This window comes from Solanum verrucosum, unplaced genomic scaffold (assembly GCF_900185275.1).
Source record: "Solanum verrucosum unplaced genomic scaffold, falcon-dt-bn FXZP01000181.1, whole genome shotgun sequence".
NCBI lineage: Eukaryota > Viridiplantae > Streptophyta > Magnoliopsida > Solanales > Solanaceae > Solanum > Solanum verrucosum.
This window is the reverse complement of record NW_026020407.1, coordinates 1,222,613-1,243,791: the sequence shown is the minus strand read 5'-3', so window position 1 is coordinate 1,243,791 and position 21,179 is coordinate 1,222,613. Positions and strand designations below refer to the sequence as shown.

The 21,179-nt window shown below is 32.4% G+C and overlaps 2 protein-coding genes across 5 annotated transcripts in view; both read right to left on the bottom strand.

Annotated features, from left to right (window-relative positions):
- Window positions 1-21,179, bottom strand: part of LOC125840524 (uncharacterized) — a 246,636-nt gene that overhangs the window by 70,520 nt on the left and 154,937 nt on the right. Inside the window, exon 1 of one of the 4 annotated variants that reach the window (XM_049519498.1) lies at window positions 17,956-17,965. The exons of the other annotated variants lie outside the window; for them this stretch is intronic. The gene's annotated coding sequence lies outside the window, so the exon portion shown is untranslated. Of the gene's footprint in view, window positions 1-17,955; window positions 17,966-21,179 lie in introns of those variants that run through there. 4 annotated transcript variants of the gene reach the window in all.
- Window positions 2,553-10,357, bottom strand: LOC125840523 (agmatine deiminase). Its single transcript, XM_049519494.1, has 10 exons — window positions 10,216-10,357; window positions 8,446-8,559; window positions 8,253-8,342; window positions 8,062-8,146; window positions 6,819-6,874; window positions 6,656-6,734; window positions 6,026-6,160; window positions 4,385-4,617; window positions 3,402-3,560; window positions 2,553-2,833 (listed from the first exon to the last, which is right to left on the bottom strand). The coding sequence occupies exons 1-10, from the start codon at window positions 10,300-10,302 to the stop codon at window positions 2,744-2,746; spliced, it is 1,128 nt and encodes a 375-aa protein (XP_049375451.1). The 5' UTR covers window positions 10,303-10,357; the 3' UTR covers window positions 2,553-2,743.

Genomic DNA, 21,179 nt, shown 5'->3' with positions numbered 1-21,179 from the left:
ACTGACTCTAAACTGATCATTGGATCAACGGTGCACTGGAATGCCGATCCTAGTTACATGTGTCTGCATCATAAGACGATGAAGGCCAACTGGCATCAGTACATTGAATGTACGAGTATGCAAGTTGGAATGTTAAAACAACATAGGCTTGAAAGGGAATCTGAAAGAAACACTTACCTTGACTCTTCTCAACTCATGAATACTTAACTGAACTCATTTCAATATAAAGCAGTTTAAAACAAGTGCAATATAAAGAAAAGGTGTTTAAAAACATGATGTCAACTCTGTGTATATACAAGGATACAACATAACTCTGAAATGTATGTAAAAATACAATAAAGTGATGTATATAAAAATACAATAACTTCCGTGGGAGTTTCTCTAACCAACAATCATCACTTAAGAGCTATAGTAATGATACAGTAATCTTCCTCACGCTGCCAGTGCATCCTATACCTTGCCACATGTATAAGACCTGAACTACTAAGTGGATCCACTAGTCTATGTGAAAAGGATTCATCTAAAAAGTATGACTCTTTTCTACCCATGATGGCTACATGGTTTATATGGGTTGTGAGTTGTCTAAACTCTCCCCCATATCGGTGCTCAATACTACTTCCAAAATATACTAGCTCTTTATGTTTTAAAAACATACTTCTTTCTGTGATTTGAGAATAGTGCTCAAAACTTAGCTCAAAGGCTATCTTGGAAATCTCAGTTTCCCTACTTCATTTAGAAAGCTATTACTCTTTGCTGAACACTAGCCCGAAGGCTCTTTGGAAATCTCAATTTCCGTTCTTATTTAAATGTGAAAACATTTTTAAATCTCTTTGGGAATACATAGTCCCCATATAGTTCTTTGAAGAAAAGAACTTCAATTTTACTCTTTACTGAACTCAAAACTTAAGGCTTAAAACAAAGTTAAAACTTTTGTAAAAGACTTATGAAAACTTGAAATGAACTTCTCTTAGTAGACTCTTGACTTCTCTTGACTTTGATCTTAACTGTTCTTGACGTGACTCTTAGCTGATCCTTGAATTGAATTATGGATTCAAGGATTAGGGTTGGTGTTTGGAAAGATCTCATGTCATTTAGGAATGATTTTAGATAGCTAAACATGAGAAAAGATCGAAAATCAAGATTTAAAGGTGGATCCGCGACACGGAGGCATAATAAATTTTGGTTTCGAAAACGTCTTTTGAGGTAGAATACCTCGTGTCATCTCCACGACGCTGAGTAGAAGTTTTCAAAATTGGGCCCTAGGTGCGCGACGCGCGACCACCCTCTAATTTCGTCCTACAAAATTTCTTCTTCGTTTTTCAACCCCAATTCACCCAAACTCGGTTCTTTTTCCCAAATTACTTTTAGATACAGATACCCAACAAATGTACCTAAGAACCTAACTCGAAACGACTATGATGCGACGTAACGAACTCAGAAACTTCCCAACTCAGTCAAATTCAAGAACAATATATGCATTCAAGATAGATATCAAGATCATCAATATTCAAATGCTTTTAGGACGAATCCAAACTGAAATTAATATGCTTGGCACGTGGGAGAACGATCCCAATGTTATGAGAGCCTCACATACCTGATAGAAGTAGATCATTGGCGAAACACCAACTTTCTTGATCGATCTTGATGAATTTACTCTTTTTCTCCTTCTTCTTTTCCCTTCTCCTTTCTCCTTATCCCTAGCGTGAAATTCCAAATTCTAAAACTGACTAAAATCTGATTTGACCCATATTAAACTCCTAAAAATGGATTAAAATAATAGGGCAATGAAAAGACTAAAATACCCCTTAAAATTCCGGATTGGACATTTCCTTAATCCAACATCCCTACTTCCAAAGGGAATAACTTACTCATACAAACTCGGAATCGCGCAAACTTGGCGGCGTTGGAAAGATCATTCCAAGGTCTTTCCAACCATATCTGGAATCACACCTAAATCATCCTGAGCTAGGAATTATAGCCGTTTGAAGTTGACCAAAAACTCACTTTAACTTAAAAATTTTCAGATTTCCTCATTCTTTCCAAAAGTAACTATTTCCAAATTTTAAACTTCCTTCTAATTCTTTCTAGTTGCGAGATGTTACAACGTTAATCTACCTCTGGTTGATATTTTGCAGGGAATCCCTAAATATGCATAGGAGATGGTGACAAATAAGAGGAGGTTGACTGAGTATGAGACGGTAGCACTTACTGAAGAGTGCTGTTCCAGAATATAGAATAGGTTGCCCAGCAAGTTGAAAGATCCGGGTAATTTCATGGTGTAAATTACAATTTGGCCAAGTGTTCATCTCGTGGGTTATGTGATTTAGGTTCAAGTAAAAATCTCATGCTTACATCCTTGTATCAAAAGTTGGGGTTGTAAGTAGGATTAGACTTGGCTAATAGACAAAGTAATTGTACTAGAAATATTTAGCTTCTGGTGTTGTATATGTAGGCATCAATCTTCGACTCAAAAAGCAAGCAAGAGGCAGTATGCATTCTAGATTTCAGTATAATATCCAAAAAAACAGTTACTATTGAAAATCCAAGGCTTTAAAAAAAATCGTACTTTGACCTGGATCCAGACATTATTTTTGCACTCCAGAATCTCGAAAGAACAAACAAATACAGAAACTAAAGCTCATCTTGAACATGTGATCGCGAAGAATTCCCATGTTATCACTTGCAAATGCCAAATCTTATTATCCATCTGCTAAGATATGGAATCATTTATAATCTTGGGTGATTATTCTGGGCCGGTTGGCTGCTGCTGTGTGATACAATGTATATTTCCACCTGCCAGTACAATTTCCCTAGCACCTTCAATTCCTACAACCTGCACCAATCATATATTCAAAATTGAGTTCTGGAGGAAAAATTCAGATTTTATAACTCAAGCGTGACGAAATATTGGGTGCAAGAATGAGTTAAAGCATGAATTTTTCTTTCCATCACAGTATCAGACTGCAATTGATCAAGTCATTTCATCGAATATTTCATGACCATAGTGGTTAAGAAAAAAGTTCACATATTTAGCATCTCTCAATTACAATGCCAAATCAGTGGGTACTAAATGATATTGGAACTATGTGCATGTACGAGGAGTAGGTTTAACGATTACTAACTATGTGGATGCATGAGCACATCAATAGTCATCATTTATAATCATATGCTTGGTCTTGTTTGTTCCTTTCTTATATCAATGGATTCTTCTGTCTAACATCCGAGTTTCTTGAAGGAATCTTTCTCATGACTTTATTATTATCGTCTTCTATCATTCTAGGTCATGAAAAGCAATATTTACTGCAAAGGGTTGCCTGGTAACTTTTTTATACTGGTCTTTCCATTATGTTCAATAACTACTGACTCTTGCAAATAGCAACCAGATCAAGTTCCTTGCTTACCTCATGATTTGGAAATGCCAGTGAGAGGACTCTAATAGCTTCTTCATCCCATTTTTTATCCCCAAATTGCGGAGTAATAATTGCACCATTAGCAATGTAGAAGTTTACATAAGAAGCAGCAAGCCTTGTACCTGACGGCCTAGGTTTAGCTTTACCATCCTGTAAAAGACAATAGTAGGATGAGATCAGAATGATAGACTCCCAAAAAAGAACCGAGAAAGATGCTTGATTTTCTACTTACAGATAGTAGTTTCTCAAGAAAGTAGAATGGTGAAGCTAGAAAAGTGCTTGGGGGACTTTGGAGTTTGGAAAGATTACTATTGCATGAGATCTATAACGTCACTAATATAATGTTCCTCAAGATATAATTTAGTTTCGAAGGATCATGTTTTTCAGAAAGACATAGGTGTGCATCCCCTGAATCATGGATATTTCATTCAAGCAGTCGTTACAGAAGGTCAAGTTACATTCTGTCTTTTCACAGAACATGACCAAGAAGTCTGTCAAAAGCTTGGAATTAAAAGGCCACACAATTTCTCTAGGGATTTCGTCTTTTGAGTCGATGCAGTGATGTAAAAGGATAGTTGTTTCAATTAATTTATACACAAAGATTTATGATTACTGTTCTGTGAGCAAAAGGAAAGTTACATTTCAACAGAGAGGAAGACGACGACAACGACATACCCAGTGTAATCAACAGAAAGGAAGACAGCGTCATAGAAAAAACAAATGTAATCCATATTTAGTGATCTTTGATCCAAAATTTCAACTGATGAAAACCATCCTACCCATGAATGTGTTGCATATAAATAGAAAAAGAAAAGAGAATTAAATCATCATTTCTATATCATATTAACAAATTCTACCAAACATTGACTTGAGAGTCATTGATATTTTTAGACAGCTCTGCAATTTATCTTTTTTCTTTTTATTTTATGAATGACAATTGTAGAATATTACCAAAAAGGTACCAAAAACATTACCTGAACTATTCCAGCTGCTTCCTCATCTGTCATATAGAGTGGCCCAGGTACATGGAGTTTGATCACTTGTATTTTTCTACCACTGGCATCAGAAGTATTTTCAAGAATAGAGAGTGCTTCAAAGGATCTTTCATATTGTTCATCAGATAGATCATCAGTCCAAGACAACAAAACAACACCAGGTTTCACAAAACAGCACATGTTGTCGATATGACCATTTGTATCCTCATCACCTGCAACGTCAACAGTAAACTAAAACCTAACTATTCACTTCTCTATGATTATTTTGGAAAAAAATAGAAAAAGAAAGGGAAACATCAGTGCATAAATTTTGAAAGATAAACAATAAAACCGTGAACTCATTGAACAGTTAACATCCTAATACGTTATTTGAATACGAGACTTAAACTCTCTAATAAGAAATTTTTTATAGGTTAATAACCTCCAAGTAACTAACAAAATTTCAATATACCAACTTTATTCCGATTATTAAAATTAATATTCTTTTATGTAGGTTCCTTTGGATTGTTCTTTAGAGAAAAAAATTGAATGTGATTCCGCGTTGTCATTAAAATATCAAGTATTTTAGATTATTAAAGGGCATTTTGATCCTGCAATAACGTTATTATCGACTCAGTATTCAATTCTCTTCTCATCTTTCCTTCAACTAATTTCTTCTTCGCAAATATGAAAACAACATAGATATATCAAGTTTTAAAGATTTCTTTGTAATGAAATCCTTATAATTGGCTCAGACTTAAAGGTCAATACCATTAAGTTAGCTAATTTTGTACTTTAACATTTCCAGGGAGGTTCTTTGGAGATGCCCGGAGGCTAGAGGTGTACATGTGGTGTACACTAGGACGATTAAGGACATGTACGATGGAGTCAAGACCCAGGTAAGGACAGGCAGACACGCAGAGCACTTCCTAGTTGTGATGGGGTTGCACCAGTGATGAACTCTTAGCCCATTTTTATTTGCTTGTTAATGGATGAATTGACGCGGCAAATCCAATGTGCGGTGCCATAATGTATGTTATTTGCGGAGGATATAGTTCCGATTGATGAGACTCGTGGCAAAGTTAACTAAGTTGCGCGGACTCTTCACTTTTGATGCTGCACCCGTGTCGGATTCTCCAAAAATACACTACTTTTGGCAAATCCAACACGCACCCCTTGACATTTGTGAAGAGTCCGAGCAACATAGAAGCTAACGCTAAGTTGGAAGTTTGGAGACGGACTCTGGAGTTTAAGGGATTCAAGTTGAGCAAGACCAAGACAGAATATTTGGCGTGCAAGTTCAGTGATGAATCGCATGAACCTAGCATGGAAATGAGGCTTGATATCCCGACAATCCAAAAGAGATGAAGTTTTAAGTATCTTGGATCTATTACCAAGGATAGGGGCGATCGATGATGTCACACATTGTATTGGTGTAGGAAATTTCAAGATTCTCACGGCTGTTGTCTTATTCAAAAATGAGAATGGATGCACATCATACTAATGACACAACCAAGGATTGAACTTTGTTAAATCCAACACTACCACATGAAAGCATGGAATTTTGCAGGTCAAGGACACAATTTGACTAATATTAACTATGTGCACAGGAAAATATAAGTTCATGAGCACAATGAATACCAAGCAACCCTCGAGGCAGCCAAATAATCTTCCTGACTCCAAGATATGCTTTTAGTTCATTCTCAATCTGTTCCTTAGACAAATGGGGATTCCTGTTTTTGTTCAGGAGACACTCTTCTGTTGCGAGACAAGTCCCTGAAGAGAGGATAAAAGAGGATAAGATAGCATGTTCTTTGCATCCAAACAACAATCACTAGATCGCTATATGAATTCAGAATACATACAATATGAGATTCAAGGAAAACAGATAAAGACACCCCATGGAACTGATAAACGCCTAAGTAGATGAAAGTAAATTACCAGCAGAACCTTCAACTCTTTTTTTCAGCATTCTAAACTTCAATATGTTGGCACATTCAGTACCTTATATTACTAGCAATAAAATTTAAGATGTCATAGTTCAAGAATTAATAATTAAGTTTTGTAACGGAGAAGCTATGACGTGGTTTTTGGCTTCAATACTTTACTTGCTTAATATCTTACAGGCAGATGATCGGGAGTTTGTCTATGACTGTAGTTTCATAAATAGATCACAGCTACCGAAATCAACTCTCTGAAATGGAGAAGAGACTCGTTTTCAAACTATAAGGTATTCAAGTCGAGTTCAGAAAATAAATAAAATGTATCTACCTTCTCCATCAACATGAATGCTTCCACCTTCAAGAATCATAGACTGCGGAAACCTTGGGAGCTTTTCAATTGCCAAAATCTAAGCAAAAGAACAGAATGGTTAACTCAATGGAGGTGTATCTAATGACCAATAATGTACTATCAACAAGACACATTTGCAGACCTTTCTTGCAACAAGAAGGTCAAGATTCCAGTCTTTGTAACAACCCTCATCAACACCTATATATTTCAAATATCACCATCATGAATGTGTTTTGCCAGAGCGAAAGAAACCAAACGTATCTTGCATCAAATCCAAGGACAACCATATATTACTGAATATGGTTTTGAGACAATATTACTATGGCAAGACAGAAGTCACAGAACAAAGCACACATGTGATTTAACCAAACACACTAAAGTATGTTTCTCTTTGTGGAAGTTCTAGGCAATCAAAGCAGAATACTAAACACAGAAGATAAATATCCCGAGTCCTTCAACATATCATCAAACTGTATTTCTATGGATTCCATATGATATGACAAGCGGGAGAATAATCGTGTCATATGCTGGAGCTGAATGCTAAGAAAGCCTCGAGCATTTGAGAAGGAACAAGTCAACATAAAGTACCATCATGTCAGATTGGCTATTAGCTAAATTATCTGATGATTGACATTTGGGGAAAAAGGATTTCTTTAGTGGGATAGATGAGAATTTTCCCTTGACAATAAAAACTCACATTTCTGACTCCAGAGCATATAGCTTAAAGATCAATCTATGGAGGACTAATAGTTTGCTACAAACAAGATAATCATAAGTTTGAACCTTTAGTTCCGTAAATTGCAGATTTGAGACTGTTAGGAACCCAAAAAGTCTCCAACCTTATGCTGTAAATTTCCAAGTACAACACAAAGATAACAACACACTACACTGTTATATATTTCCACCAACTAATAGAACAAATTTACAAATACACAAACAAGATCTGTGAATGATAATTCACCCAACAACCAAGGTATTTCGAGTAACCTTACCCTCCAGTTTAACTACTGAACCAATATCCTCCAGAATAAACTGCCTGTCTTCCTTAATAACCATATTGACTTCTATGTAACTGCTAAGTAACTGCTAAAAATACATATACATAGTAATAACTAAATAAAGCAGTAATACTTAGGCCTTCTTTCCACCCTTCTTCCTGCGTTTATAGACCTTAGTTACAGCAGGTCTAACAGAGACTGAGTATATTTATTAAGCCTCCAAAGGAAAAACAAAACCTTAAAATTAATGGAAATCGGATTGCATTTTGTAGGTAACAGGTGAAAACTCCTGGAACAGGAGACACCAGTTGACAGCTTTTGCGAGAAAAAAGAAAAACAGCATAGATGTTCCTCATAGATATCAAGAGTGGGATCCAAATCTCTTACCACCCCAGCTATTGAAGGTCCAATCAATCCCTGCAACACTTGACACTGCATGTTCTGCATTTGCTGTGGTATTTCTGATGACAAACTGCATAGATAAAGATAAAAAAAAATAAAAATTGTAACTTCCTCTGCGGTGTGACGGTTAAAAGTAAATACCATTTGAATTCCACAGAAAGGAAACAGTAGCTCACAGTTGGACCAGTATCACGAAACCAAGAATCATTGATGCTCATCTCCACAACCCTGATATGTTTAGGCAACAAGTTGCATGCATTTTCCCACTGTACAACATAGATGTGTGTTAGAACCACATGCTAGGGAATAAAGAGAAACTAACATGATGTGAGAAGAAAACTTTTTGGATGCCTTCAAAAAACTGTCAACCTGAGCAGCACTAGCGCAGACTGTTACTGGTTCAAATCTTGAAATAGCAGATGCTACAGTTGCAAATACACGCTGACCGTGGACTCCATTATTTCGCCAGTTATCTGGACGCTCCTACATCTCAATAATAAAGCTATCAGCAAATAGACACCCAAACTTTTCTCTGGTTCTTTTTAAGCAATTACTACCAGAATATCCTGCTGCACAGAAAGTTGAGCCAAAAAGAAAGGGAAGGAAAAAGAAATAAAATTGGGATATAGTACTAATTGACCAGGGATGAAGATACATAGCCTTTTAAGAAAATATAAAGTCATAACAAAATGTCAACCATACAAATGGTATCATAAAATGTCATTAATAAATGTGAAATCTTCAGTTTAAACAAAGAGATTGTTCACATTGCGAAATCTACTCTACCAGCCGTACACAGAGGTAGATTTAAAATTTGAAGTTTATGGGTTCTACCAACTCTAGTTTGCCATCGAACCCACAACTAATTTATGCAACTGGGTTGGCAGTTTATACATGTACATATTTAGCGGATTTCCCAACACATATACAAGGTGTGGAGCTACTGGGTTTAGCCAAACCCGTATAATATACTATACATCCACCTCTGTTCATACTCTACTAAGATGGAACTCCAATACAAAATTTCAAACAGAGACTTCTGACACTTATGATACAAAAGGGAACTAAAGATAACTTTCACCGATAATAAGAAAGGAGAGAACCAGGAACTGAGTTCGTGTTTGCTGATGAGTCAAGTTCCTTCTCACTGGCATCAGAGCAGCTTTAAAATACAAGTATGACAATTCGCTCTTAAACAAGAAGTGCAATGAATCACATTCCTGAATAATATGCAAACTCACTAAACAACAAGTTGCACCAATTCCATTCATCCTGATTGGCACAATGCTTAATTTTGCAGCTACATATTGGCATGTTACTGAATTACATGCTATATTTGATAAGCATAGCTGCATTCTCACTTATCAATTATCTAACGATTAGAATCTGTGGGGTGAGATTATATATATTTACATGCATTATTTTATTTTAATTATCAATTTTACGGTTACTAGTATTACTATTATGGTCCAAGATGGAAACAGAGGTTTCTGCTAAACCCGAGTGAGTATTTACACCAGAAACCAGCAACTTTAATTTTCTCTAAAAGAGTCGTAACTTCCTTATACGATAGCGAAATGACCCATTTTTTTTCAAAAATGTCTTAAATAATGATACGGAACTGCTCGTTCAATCGAAACTCAACTCCATACTCATTTGCCCAGTCAAATATCATTTCTGCTCGGTAAACAATTATATCATATTCAGCAATAAAAGTCTAATCTCACCTTAGCAAAAATACACCAAACTTTGCAAATCAGTCCTATAATTCATGCACAAACTTTCAGAAGTTTCAGAAATAATTTTCGGGATTTCAAGTCAAATATGAACTTCCTATTGAAATTCATCAAATTCTCCTACAACAGAACTAAAAGGGTAGAGTAGGAGCAGCCAAGGGTAACCACAAAAAACATTGGATCATTTCTAGTAGGATTTGTTGCAACCATCCAAAACAAAACTTTTCAGATAAAACCTCCATGATTAGCGATCATCCTTAAATCCACACAGACACCACAGATACAGAGCTAACTAACTAACCCTAAAACGAAAGAACCAAAACCAGAACCAAAAATTAAATTATGCAAGAAGAATAAATCTCAGTGAAACAATTGGCGAGTTGAAGGAATATAGAATTCTCACCGGCCAACCCATCCAACAACAAGAGTGGGGTTCCCATTCAGCAGGCATACGGTATTCATTTTCAACCGGCGTACCTTTCAGATCCATCACTAACCTCTTCTTCTCTCTCACAAACACAAGCAAACATTAATATACAGTGTTTTAAAAAGCCTATTAGAAAAAAAGCACTGCCGCGTCTCTACTTTATATTTTTTTTATTACTTGCTTTCTTTTTCAATTTATATGACATATTTTATTTAGATTTTGAGATTCAAATTAGTTGATCTAAATTTTTTTATATTTTTTAAATATTTTGAATTATCAATTATTGAGATTTGAGACTTATACTTTTTATGTAATTACAAATATATAAATTTCATTTTTTAAAATTTGAATATTTCATGAGAAAATTTTCGATCAAACTTAAATTATTTAACACTTGAAAAACAAAATGTATCATGTAAATTGAAATAGAGGGAGTATTTATTGTTATTATTTTATGGAGCACATCTTTCACCAAAACTGAATGGTGTCCAACTGTCCATATATGGCCCTACAAAAATGACAAGGAATCTGCAGAAAGAACCAAAAAAAAAGTGATTGTGACATTAAAAAGATTCCTTTTTTTATTCAAGAAAGAAGATTCTTCAAACAATGGGTTTGGTGTATAATGTGTCTTTTTTGTGCAAATTGAATTAAAAGAAGAGAAAATGGATCAAAATGTCTTTCGTTTATAGTTTGGCTAAAAATGTATTTGTGTTAATATTTTGGTTCAAAAATATTTTTGTAGTTAATACTTTGGTTCAGAAATACCCCTATAGTTGCTAAATGAGTTAAAAATGCCCTTTTTCGAATAAATGTACTATTTCTTTTCTTTTTAAATACATCTTCTTTCTAATTAAAATATTATTTAAGAACCCTATTCTAGTTTTCTTTCTTTTAAAAATCACTTTAACAAATAAAATTATAGGAAATAATTTTTTTCTTCTTAATCTCATTTTATCAATTAAAATAGAATAACTTCATGTACGCTTTCAACGAATAATATATGTCATATTTATAAAATAATAGTATATCCGTCATTAATTTTTATTTATATAACGATAAAAAATAATTATAATAAAATAAGAATTTTTTTATTTATTATTTTTTTCTGAATTGAAGTAGGATAAACATTTCTTAAAATTGAAAGATATTATTAGAAAAATAATGTGTTAAAAGAATAAATAAATATATTTATTTGAAAAATGAGTATTTTTGTCATTAAATAACAATAAGGACATTTTTGGACTAAAGTATTTAATACAATAGCATTTTTAAACTAAAGTATTGACTCGAGGACATTTTTGAAACCAAACTATAAATGGAGGTTTGAGGGCATTTTTTAACATTTTCCCTTCAAAGAAAACTAAGATTCTTCAAATAATGTGTGTGGTGTCAAATATGTCTCTTTTTGCAATTTGAATTAAAAGAAAATTATTTAGTGGCAGGGGCGAATTTATGTAGTAAGGGCTCGTTCGGTCATGCGATATGAAATTATGATATGTAATCCTGAGATAAAATTATGAGATGAAGTTGAAGTTTTGTTTGGACATGCAATTTGAATTTTTTTTGTTGTATGTTTTCTCATAAACATAAAAACCTCATAAGTTATAAAATTATCTCAATTTTTTATACAACCTTAGCAAATACAAGTTTATAAAATCACATAATACACTATCACAAAGATATTCTTAAGATATACATTATTTATTGATCAAGCTTTAATTCAATAAACAAATTAAATTAAACATAAATTGTAGCGTGCTAGTCTTTAATATAATTTACTCACATAGTACGAACAATCTTCTCACGTTGAACTTACATTTCTTGTTCATATGATTGAGAAGACGAACCAACATTGTTAATTTTAGTCATTGGTTGGTCAATTTTGATGGAAAATATATTTGATAAAAAAAAATAATGAATTTAGTGAATAAAAATGGTAAAGTAGAAATTGATTTGAAGTAATAATATATTTTATATTTATGAGAATAATCATTATATGAGATATAAATGGTTTAAAAAGTAATGATATGAATTATAAATTTGATTTACAAATGAAATAAATGGTTAGTAGATATATATGTGGGGTTGTTTTTATAAAATATAAACTTGTGGGTTAATTTTTGTATTTGAAAAATCTCAAATCATGATTTGAAATTTCCAAATCATAATTATTATGGAGATTTGAGATTTCATCTCATGATATGAAATCAGTGTTAAATCACATGTCCAAACACGGATTTCATCTCATAATTTCACATTGCAATTTCATATCGAATGTCCCAACGTCTACTAAAATTGGGGTATGTGAATTCATGATCATATTATAAAATTAAGTATTTTATGTATATATTTTATAAAATTAGTTTAATATTATTGTAACACCCCGAATTCGAAAGAGGGCAATATAGCAAAAATTTAGAAGTTGCAGGTGCAAGCCACGAGGGTCAACCATGGCCCATGGGTAGGACCATGGACCGTAGGTGGGGGTCCGTGGACTAGCACCCAAAATTGTCCAAAGGTCTAGGAACCATGGCCTGACCAACGGGCTGTCGGTCAGACCACGGTCTGTGGTCCAAGGTACGTGGTCCAAGACCCCAAATTCAATCTTCCTAACCCCAAATGACGGACCGTAAGTCAGATCATGGTCCGTCGAGTAGGGTTGTGGGTCAACAGTCGACAATTATAGTTAGGGGCAGTTGGGTCTTTTCCTAATTATTTTATATTGATACTACATTGTTTTGTCTATGTCTAAGACCACTATATAAGTTATTTTAACCCCTAAATTAGTTCATTCAATTCATTATCTCAAATTCACCAAAAGAAACCCAAACTTCTTCATCTCCAAATATTTCTCTCTCTAGAAGTTGAAGAAGAAGGTGAAGCTAGGGCTCAAGGTCAAGTCTCCATTCTCCAATTTCTTGTGGGCTTTGATATCAAGGTATGATAGTTTTATTCATCCATAGAGCCCCCAAGATTCCCCAATTGAAAAGTAGAAATTTCCCAATTTGAGTTAGGATTTTCTTCTAGTGTTGTGGGTCTTGATGAATGTTGATTCAATTGATTGGGTTATGATTTTTTATGATTGAATTGATAGGATTACATATTTTTAGGATGAATTTACATGTATCCATGTTTAACCTATGTTTCTAAGATGAATTTGATATAAGTGGGTTTGATCCATGAAAGGAGAAGTTGTGGGTTAGATGTATTATTGTAGGATGAATGAGATACATTATGAATTTCTTTGAGATTGAAGCATGTAGGATGATTATGTTATAGATTGCTTTGAGAGTAAAGCAATATATGATGAATTGTTGATTATTGATGTGATTGTTGTGGAAGGGATAGTTCCCATATGATTTGCTTATGTATGAATGGGAAAGGTTTTCTCACATTGAATGATTCTAGGTTGAAAGGATTTCTCACCTAAAATGAATCTAGGCTAAAAGACTAAGCAATTGATGAGGCTAGAGGCGATTACCCTTGACCTCTAAATGAGAAGGATAAGAGGAAACTACCCTTATTCCTTAAAGTTGAACAAGAAGCGACTACCCTCATTCCTATTATGATGATTGGACATGGAGGCAATTACCCGTGTCATATAATGTTGGGCATGGAGGCGAGTACCCATGATCCCATATGATGATGGAAATGGAGGCAGTACCCATGACCATATAAGAAAGGCAAAAGGCAACTACCCATGCGCCTTTATAGGAAGGCAAGGAGGTGATTCCCCATGTCTATAAAAGATAAGCTAAAAATGTTATGATAGGTGATGAGCTTCGAGTGTTGCTTGAGATTGTCATCCATGATGAGTAAGACTAGTGGAGGATTACACATGTCTTGGCTAAGTATGCTTTGAGGTTACTTTAAGAAGTATTTCTTATATGTAGATATGATATACTATGTGCATTGATTATGCTTATGACTTATATTGTCTAACTCTTATGCTTACGATGATGTTTATGCAAGTTATCATATTTGGTACAATCTTGTACTAACACAGACTCTTGCCTACATTTCTTACCAAATGTAGGGTCCGGCGTTCCCGACTCTCATCCCTATGGCTAAGATCTATAGTAGATGCAAGGTTGAAGATTGGTGAGTCCTCATAGCATTCGAGGATTTGGCCACCATTTCTCTTATGTTCTTTCATTTTATGGTTTGGATATTGTTGTATGGTTTGTGTTCCAATATTCTATTGTACTAGATGGTTTTTGAGACAAGTTGTATGAGACTTTCGCTTCGTTTTATGAACTTTGATACTGTTTAAAATGTTTTAATTCTTATCGTATTTCTATTATCTTAACTATGAAAGCTAAGTGACTTATATGAGGCATCTCGGGGTCTTGTATGCCATGTTACATTTAGGGGGTACCTCTGGGTCGTGACAATTATTTATTGACACTTATCTTAGAAAAAGGTTGAATGGTGCACTTGATTGAATGTTGAGTTATTTATCTATAGGATTAGAAATCATTTCTCACTACCAACAAGGATTGTGGTGGAGTGGTAAGTATTCTTTAATCCTTAACTAAATGTCTTTGGTTGGAGTCTCTACGGAGTTGTCTTTGTTAGGGAGCACTTTACCCCCACCTGCCCCCAAATGTAGGACTTCTCAACGTGAATCCAAATTTAGTTGAGCTCAAACGCGGGTACCAAACATCTGGAGGACAAAAAAAAACAATCCTCACTTAAAATATTTTTTCCCTTTTTTACTAGTAATGGGTCTATATTTTACAAATCCTAGATAAGAGTGTTTGAATTGACTTATTTAAAGTATGTTTAAGTCAAAATAATTTTAAAGCAAGGATTTGGTAAAATAAAAAACATTTTAAGTACTTATTTTCAATGAGAAAATGATCAAATGAACCCTCAATCTATTAGTCAATTTTTGACTACACACTTACATTTCACGGGGGTCCTATTACCCCCCAGACATTTTAAAAGTGGAATATTTTTTCTCTTAAAAGGCCACACCCAAATTTGTGGTAAGTAGTGGGCTGCATGTGCATTGCCATGTAAATATATTGTACTTTTTTTAATAAAAATATTATTATTATTATTATTATTCTTTTTTACTCTATTTCCCGTTTATTGATGAAATCATTGATGAAATATAATTATATAAATATTACATCATCATAAATTTATTTTAAATTTTACATAAATACTCAACTTTCAAAAATTATTATGTTGCTCCCATAAATGCTCTAATAATGCATTCGGATGGAAGTAGTATACCTGTCAATAATATATTTTTAGATATTTTTTATTTAATTACACATTTAACGCGTGCAAATTTTATTTTTATGATAATTATTTTTTAAAACAATTATAAATTATAATAAAACTAACTTATATCTCAATATTTTTTATGGAACCTCATTAATAATAGTTACAAAGTAATACTATTCAATTGAAATTAATATAATAAATATATTACATTAAAAATAATTATGAATATAATAGACTTAATTAATGGTCTTATATGATTTATAATACGGAAAACGATCAAAAATATCCTTGAACAATAGGAAAAGGTCTAAAAACACCTCCATCCATCTTTTGGTCTAAAAATACCCTTCTACCCACCTTTTTAGTCTAAATATACCCTACCATTTGTTGACACCCAATTTTGACCCTATGCAATTCGAGTTAACTATCGAGCTTCTTCAATTTCAAACAATTTGAAATAATCGTCTTTGAAAAATCCTAAAAAATATATATTTTAAAATCTCTTTCTATTTAGTTTTGGTTAGTATTTTTCAGAAATAATTATATAATTTTACATGTTGGTTTATATAATTTTCGTCTTTTATATAAATATTTAATAAATAGCCTACAAATAATGTTTATCATAGTTACGCATTTATTTCCTTGAATTAGTGAATTTTATAATTTTGTATAATTAGTTCTCTATTTTAAGTAATGAATAAGTCTTGATAATTATTTTGTCTTGTTTAAATTAAGAAGCTCAAATAATTAATCGATAATTATTCATCTTATTTTAATTTTGGCCGAATTAGTTATTTGATTCAACTTGGTCATATATAAATCTAATTTGATTAGAATAGAAAGTAAAGTGACCAAATTTTAAATATAATGGGCCCTCCTTTTAATTCTTGCACATCTGCAAATATTCATATAATTGCATACTCTCCCACGTTCCTTTCTTTTTATTCTTTTCCAACCAAAGACAAGCTCCTCTCCCTTTTCTTCTTCCTCCAAAATGCAAAAGTCAATACCAAGAACCCTAATTTCTTCACCATTGAAAGTGTCTCCCTCTAAATTTCAAATATTGTAGACTTTGGGATAGATTTGTTGACTTTGGCTTAGATAAAATCTCACCCAAATCTAATCTGAATCGAAAGATATCACATCGAATCCGGATTTTTGGGGTTCTCTTACTCGTTTTCTCCTCCATTATTTTCAATCAATCTCTCATCTCCCGCTAAAACGGCTATTGAAATTCAAATTATTTTTTTTTGCTATAAATACATGATATTGGTGCCATTTAAGGGACGGACAGAAATAGAGGGAGAGATAGAGGAAAATCACAGTGATATAGGTTCATAACAAAAATTTTGATTTCTATAGTTGCTAAGTTAAGAATTTCGAATCTTGAGTTTTCGTCTTAACCTCTTTGTTCTTTGTCATCGGAAGCTTTCGTTGGAGTTCTTTTCACGTGGTGGTGAAATAGTTCATTTCAACACGTCGTCTCTAGTTCGCTACCCATAACCAGGTAATCTGCTTCCACTATTTCTTTAAATTCTCGATTTTTCTTTGTGTTCATTTTAAGTATTTTAGTTGTTTTGATTTAGTCACTGCTTAACATGTAGATTGATGGGTAAATGCCATATAGCTTTCTTTCCTTTTCTTTAGACTTTTCCATCTCATATGTATTTCGTGTTGGTTGTTAGAATTCAGCTTTTGAATACTGCATTCTTAGTTTCGTTTCTTGCATTATGTTTGCTCAAGGTGTTTTCAGATTTTTATGAACTTGTTGATACCTCGTAAATGTTGAGACAATTTTTTGAAAATATTTTGGCTAAACTTTGAACTTGTGGACTCCTTCTCCATTCTATTTGTTTGAATCGGTAGACCTTTAAACTCATGTTTGCTCCCTTCCTTGTGAGTCCTCTGTTCCGTGGATAACATGATTTTTGTTATTCTATTACATTGCTTTAGATATGACATGCATTTGACTACATTACTGTATTATCATTATTTTTCTTTTGACAAAAAAGTAAAAAGTAAAGTTAAGTGTCAATCATTGGTAGTGAGAAATAACATTTGTATTGTTTTGTCTGCTACTGCCAAAGGGTGTTCTTCCATGATATGTGTTAATTGTCAAGATAATAGTTTAGTCACATGATTTTAAGTGTTACTTGTATAACAATGAGAGTTTAGGAGTTAAGAAATTTAATCAATTTAAATAAGAATTAGCGTAATTGTGAAGTCGCCTATAATAATTCTTATTATTATTTACTATTATTATTATTATTATTATTATTTTTTAAACATTCCTTCTTAAATTGATAGTTTAGTCATTGTTGGGTTCCATTTATTTGTTTAGAAAGACTATTTTTTTTTCTTTATTTATGTGCATTTTTGAGTCTTGCTACTAACCATTTAGTGGAAGATTGGAATTTAATATGTCATATGTTCAACTTTCCTTGAATTTTAATTCTACTACAAGTTAAGTATTAATTTTTCTTCCATGTTTACCTTGCATGAACCCCTCCTTGGTTTGAGGCCATTCGACTCCCTTCTATCTCTTCCCTTTGCATTTCGAATGTGCTATGGAGTCCCGAACTCAGCACTATCGAGTTGAACTCATCATTTCAAGAAATTGAAAGCTGAAACAGGTCTCGGAAAGCAGAAAAATGGGTTGTATACATTCGATATACACTGATATACAACAGGGATTTACAAAAATGGGAATTGAGCCAAAAGCCCAAATCAGCAACGAGTTTGCCCAAAAAAAGGGCCCAAATTTATCTTCTCCTTTATTCTCCTAGATTATTTAATTGTGATTACTTATTGCTATTTTTTTTTATTAACTCTAACTTTAAAATAACTTAATTGAACTCCCCAAATGATGAATTATTTTCTTTGTGTTGGTTTACTTTAATCAATTTTATTTTATCAACTCTTGCACCCTTATTTACTTATTCAAATGTTTTCTGTTCAAAACTTTCACTTACTTTTAACTAGTTTAAACTGATCTCTTGGTTTATCGACTAAATTAGTTCAAATTATTATGAGTCAAATAAATTTTAATTAATCTATTTTTTTTTTGTTAAAATGCTAATCACTTGCAATTTAATTCAAATATTTCAATTAATATTTTTTTTATTAAAAATTAAAAATTATTCTTTGTTTAACTATTTTCTCAAGTTGATCATTTTTCTAAAAATAGTCAAAATATATTTAATCTAAGTCGTAGGATAACTGCATATTAGTGGGCGCTTCAAGTGTCTTAAAAACCTTCTTGAAGCGTAAATAAGAACCTTTTACCCATTCTCTCTAATTTTTAAAGGTTTATCTGTTAAGGCCTTTTAAAATTAAGTTTTCTTAATTTCTTTAAAATATTAAGTCGCGACTCTTTTTAAAGTATTTTTCTCGAATTGTTTTATACTTAGAACATTTCAAAAAGTGATTTTTCTAAAGGACAGTAAAATTACGGCATAACACCATTCACCTTCTGATTGTACCCTTGAAACTAACAATCCTCTCTTTATTTTATTTTTTAAAAATAATAGTTATTATGTGTCATTTTCTCATTGTATAAATAAAAGCCTCACCTCTACTAAAAATATTTATACCTCTTCAAGACACTAAATAATATTTTTTTTAATCTAGTAATTTTTGTATTTGCTTTAGCATTTTTTGTAAGTTTGTTTTAGATAATTAATATATTATAAAAATATTAGTAATGACACAATTATAGCAACACATTATATTATTCATAAATCCTAAGCCATATTTATTTTCCATTTTAAAAAAAAATGATAATGTAATTGTTTTACTAATAATTCTCTGTGATAACTAATTTTAAAAAATTATAATGTATTATGAATAAGATAATATATTATTATGATTGTGACATTATTAATTTGTTTATGAAATATTAAAGAGATGGAGTGGACCCGTATTCAAAAAAAGCAAAAAAAAAAAGAAGAAGGTTACAACAAATGCAAAATATTACTAGATTTAAAAGAAAATGAAGTCTTGAAGAGGTATATTGTTTTGGCTTGGATAAATTATAAAAAAAAACTCTAATTGAGATTGAGGTTTTATTTCATAATAATATTTTTAAAAACTAAGAGAATGACACATAATAATATTCTTAAAAAATAAATAACTAAAGAGAGGGTTGTTAGTTTCAAGAGTATAAGTAAGCCAAAAGGTTAATGGAAAGACATTTTTAGACTAAAAAGATTAGAAGAAGGGTATTTTTAAACCTTTTCCTATAGTTCAGGGATAGTACTTTTAGCCCTTTTCCGTTTATAATATGTCAATTATAAATGTTGTATAATATAAATAATACTAAAATATTTTTTAAGAAATATAGAGAGGATGAATATTTATTCTTCAAATTTGGAAAACTATTACTCACGTTTTGTAAATAGAGAAAAGAGGTTTTTTGCCGAGTGACGTGCCAGCGCTACTAATTGAGTGCCACACCTAGTTGTGCTGTCAGTAAGAAGGTTGCCGGCGCCTTTCGAAGCACTTTCTATTTTCTAGTTAGCGCTGTTTTTTGATTGCAGCTAGCGCGTTTGACAAATAAGATAGAAAGGGCCTTTCTCGCTACAAAAAGAAACTCCAGATATTTGAGATCTTTCTCTTTGAATAAGATCTCAATTCCAGCGACGGTTTCATTAGATATCTTATATGGATGATCTGATCCGCAAGGACCATGATTGAGAATTGTTTGATCGTCTTTCTCTGAGGAAGAGTCGAAATAGAATCAACTTGAATTCGGGACTGCTATTCGAAATCTTAGTGAAACACTGGATTTCTTATCTCATGTCTGCTTTTCGTGAAAAAATATCAATTGAAGTGGAGGGTTTCTTCAAACAGCAAGGGGTTGGGTCAACTATTAATCAAATGATATTGAGCATGTGTGTAAATCACAAAGCAAGAGATAATATTTCAGATGATCACTCAATTAAGGATTTTTTTTCTCAGAAAGTCACTCAACTATGAGTTTTTCTTCTAGAAAGTCACTCAACTATGAGTTCTTCTCCTAGAAAGTCACTCAACTATGTGTTCTTCTCTCAAAAAGTCACTCAACTATGAATATTTTACTTACAAAGTCACCCAACCTATTTAATTAATTTTTCACTAAAATTTGTTGACATGAATTTTTTTATTTTTTAAAAAGGAAAATATCATAACAAAAGTAGGTTTAAATCGACTAACAATAATTGAGTGACTTTCTCAGAGAAAAATCAATAATTGAGTGACTTTCTGAGAGAAGTCATAGCTGAGTGACTTTGAAGTTATAAAAAAGAGTTGAGTTACTTTCTAAGAAAAGAACTCATAGTCGAGTGACTTTAAGGTTATAAAAAAGAGTTGAGTGACTTTATGATAAAAGAACTCGTAGTTGAGTAACTTTCTGAGAATAAAAAAAATGTTAGTTAGGTGACTATCTGAGATACTCTACAAAGCAAGAACGTATCATTCTTCATCACTTCCTTTGATTTGATGCTTCTGTTTGAAAATTTCTTCATTACAATTTTTACAAGTTAATTTATAAATTGCTATTTAACTTTTTATAAAAGAAGTCTAATTATTCTTGAGATGAATAATTTTGATTGTTTTTTAAGTTAATTGTTGATTTTGATTAACGTTTTAAGTTTCACTTGTTTTATTTTATTTATTATAATTTTTTTGTAATCTTAATTTTCATTATATGTTTTATTATA

Excerpts from the sequence above, each read along its gene's own strand:
- LOC125840523 (XM_049519494.1), bottom strand. The coding sequence starts at position 10,302 with ATGGATCTGAAAGGTACGCCGGTTGAAAATGAATACCGTATGCCTGCT. Across the intron at positions 8,343-8,445 it reads TCTGCGCTAGTGCTGCTCAG|TGGGAAAATGCATGCAACTT; the intron begins GTTGACAGTTTT and ends TATGTTGTACAG. Across the intron at positions 3,561-4,384 it reads AAGCAGCTGGAATAGTTCAG|GATGGTAAAGCTAAACCTAG; the intron begins GTAATGTTTTTG and ends TGTCTTTTACAG.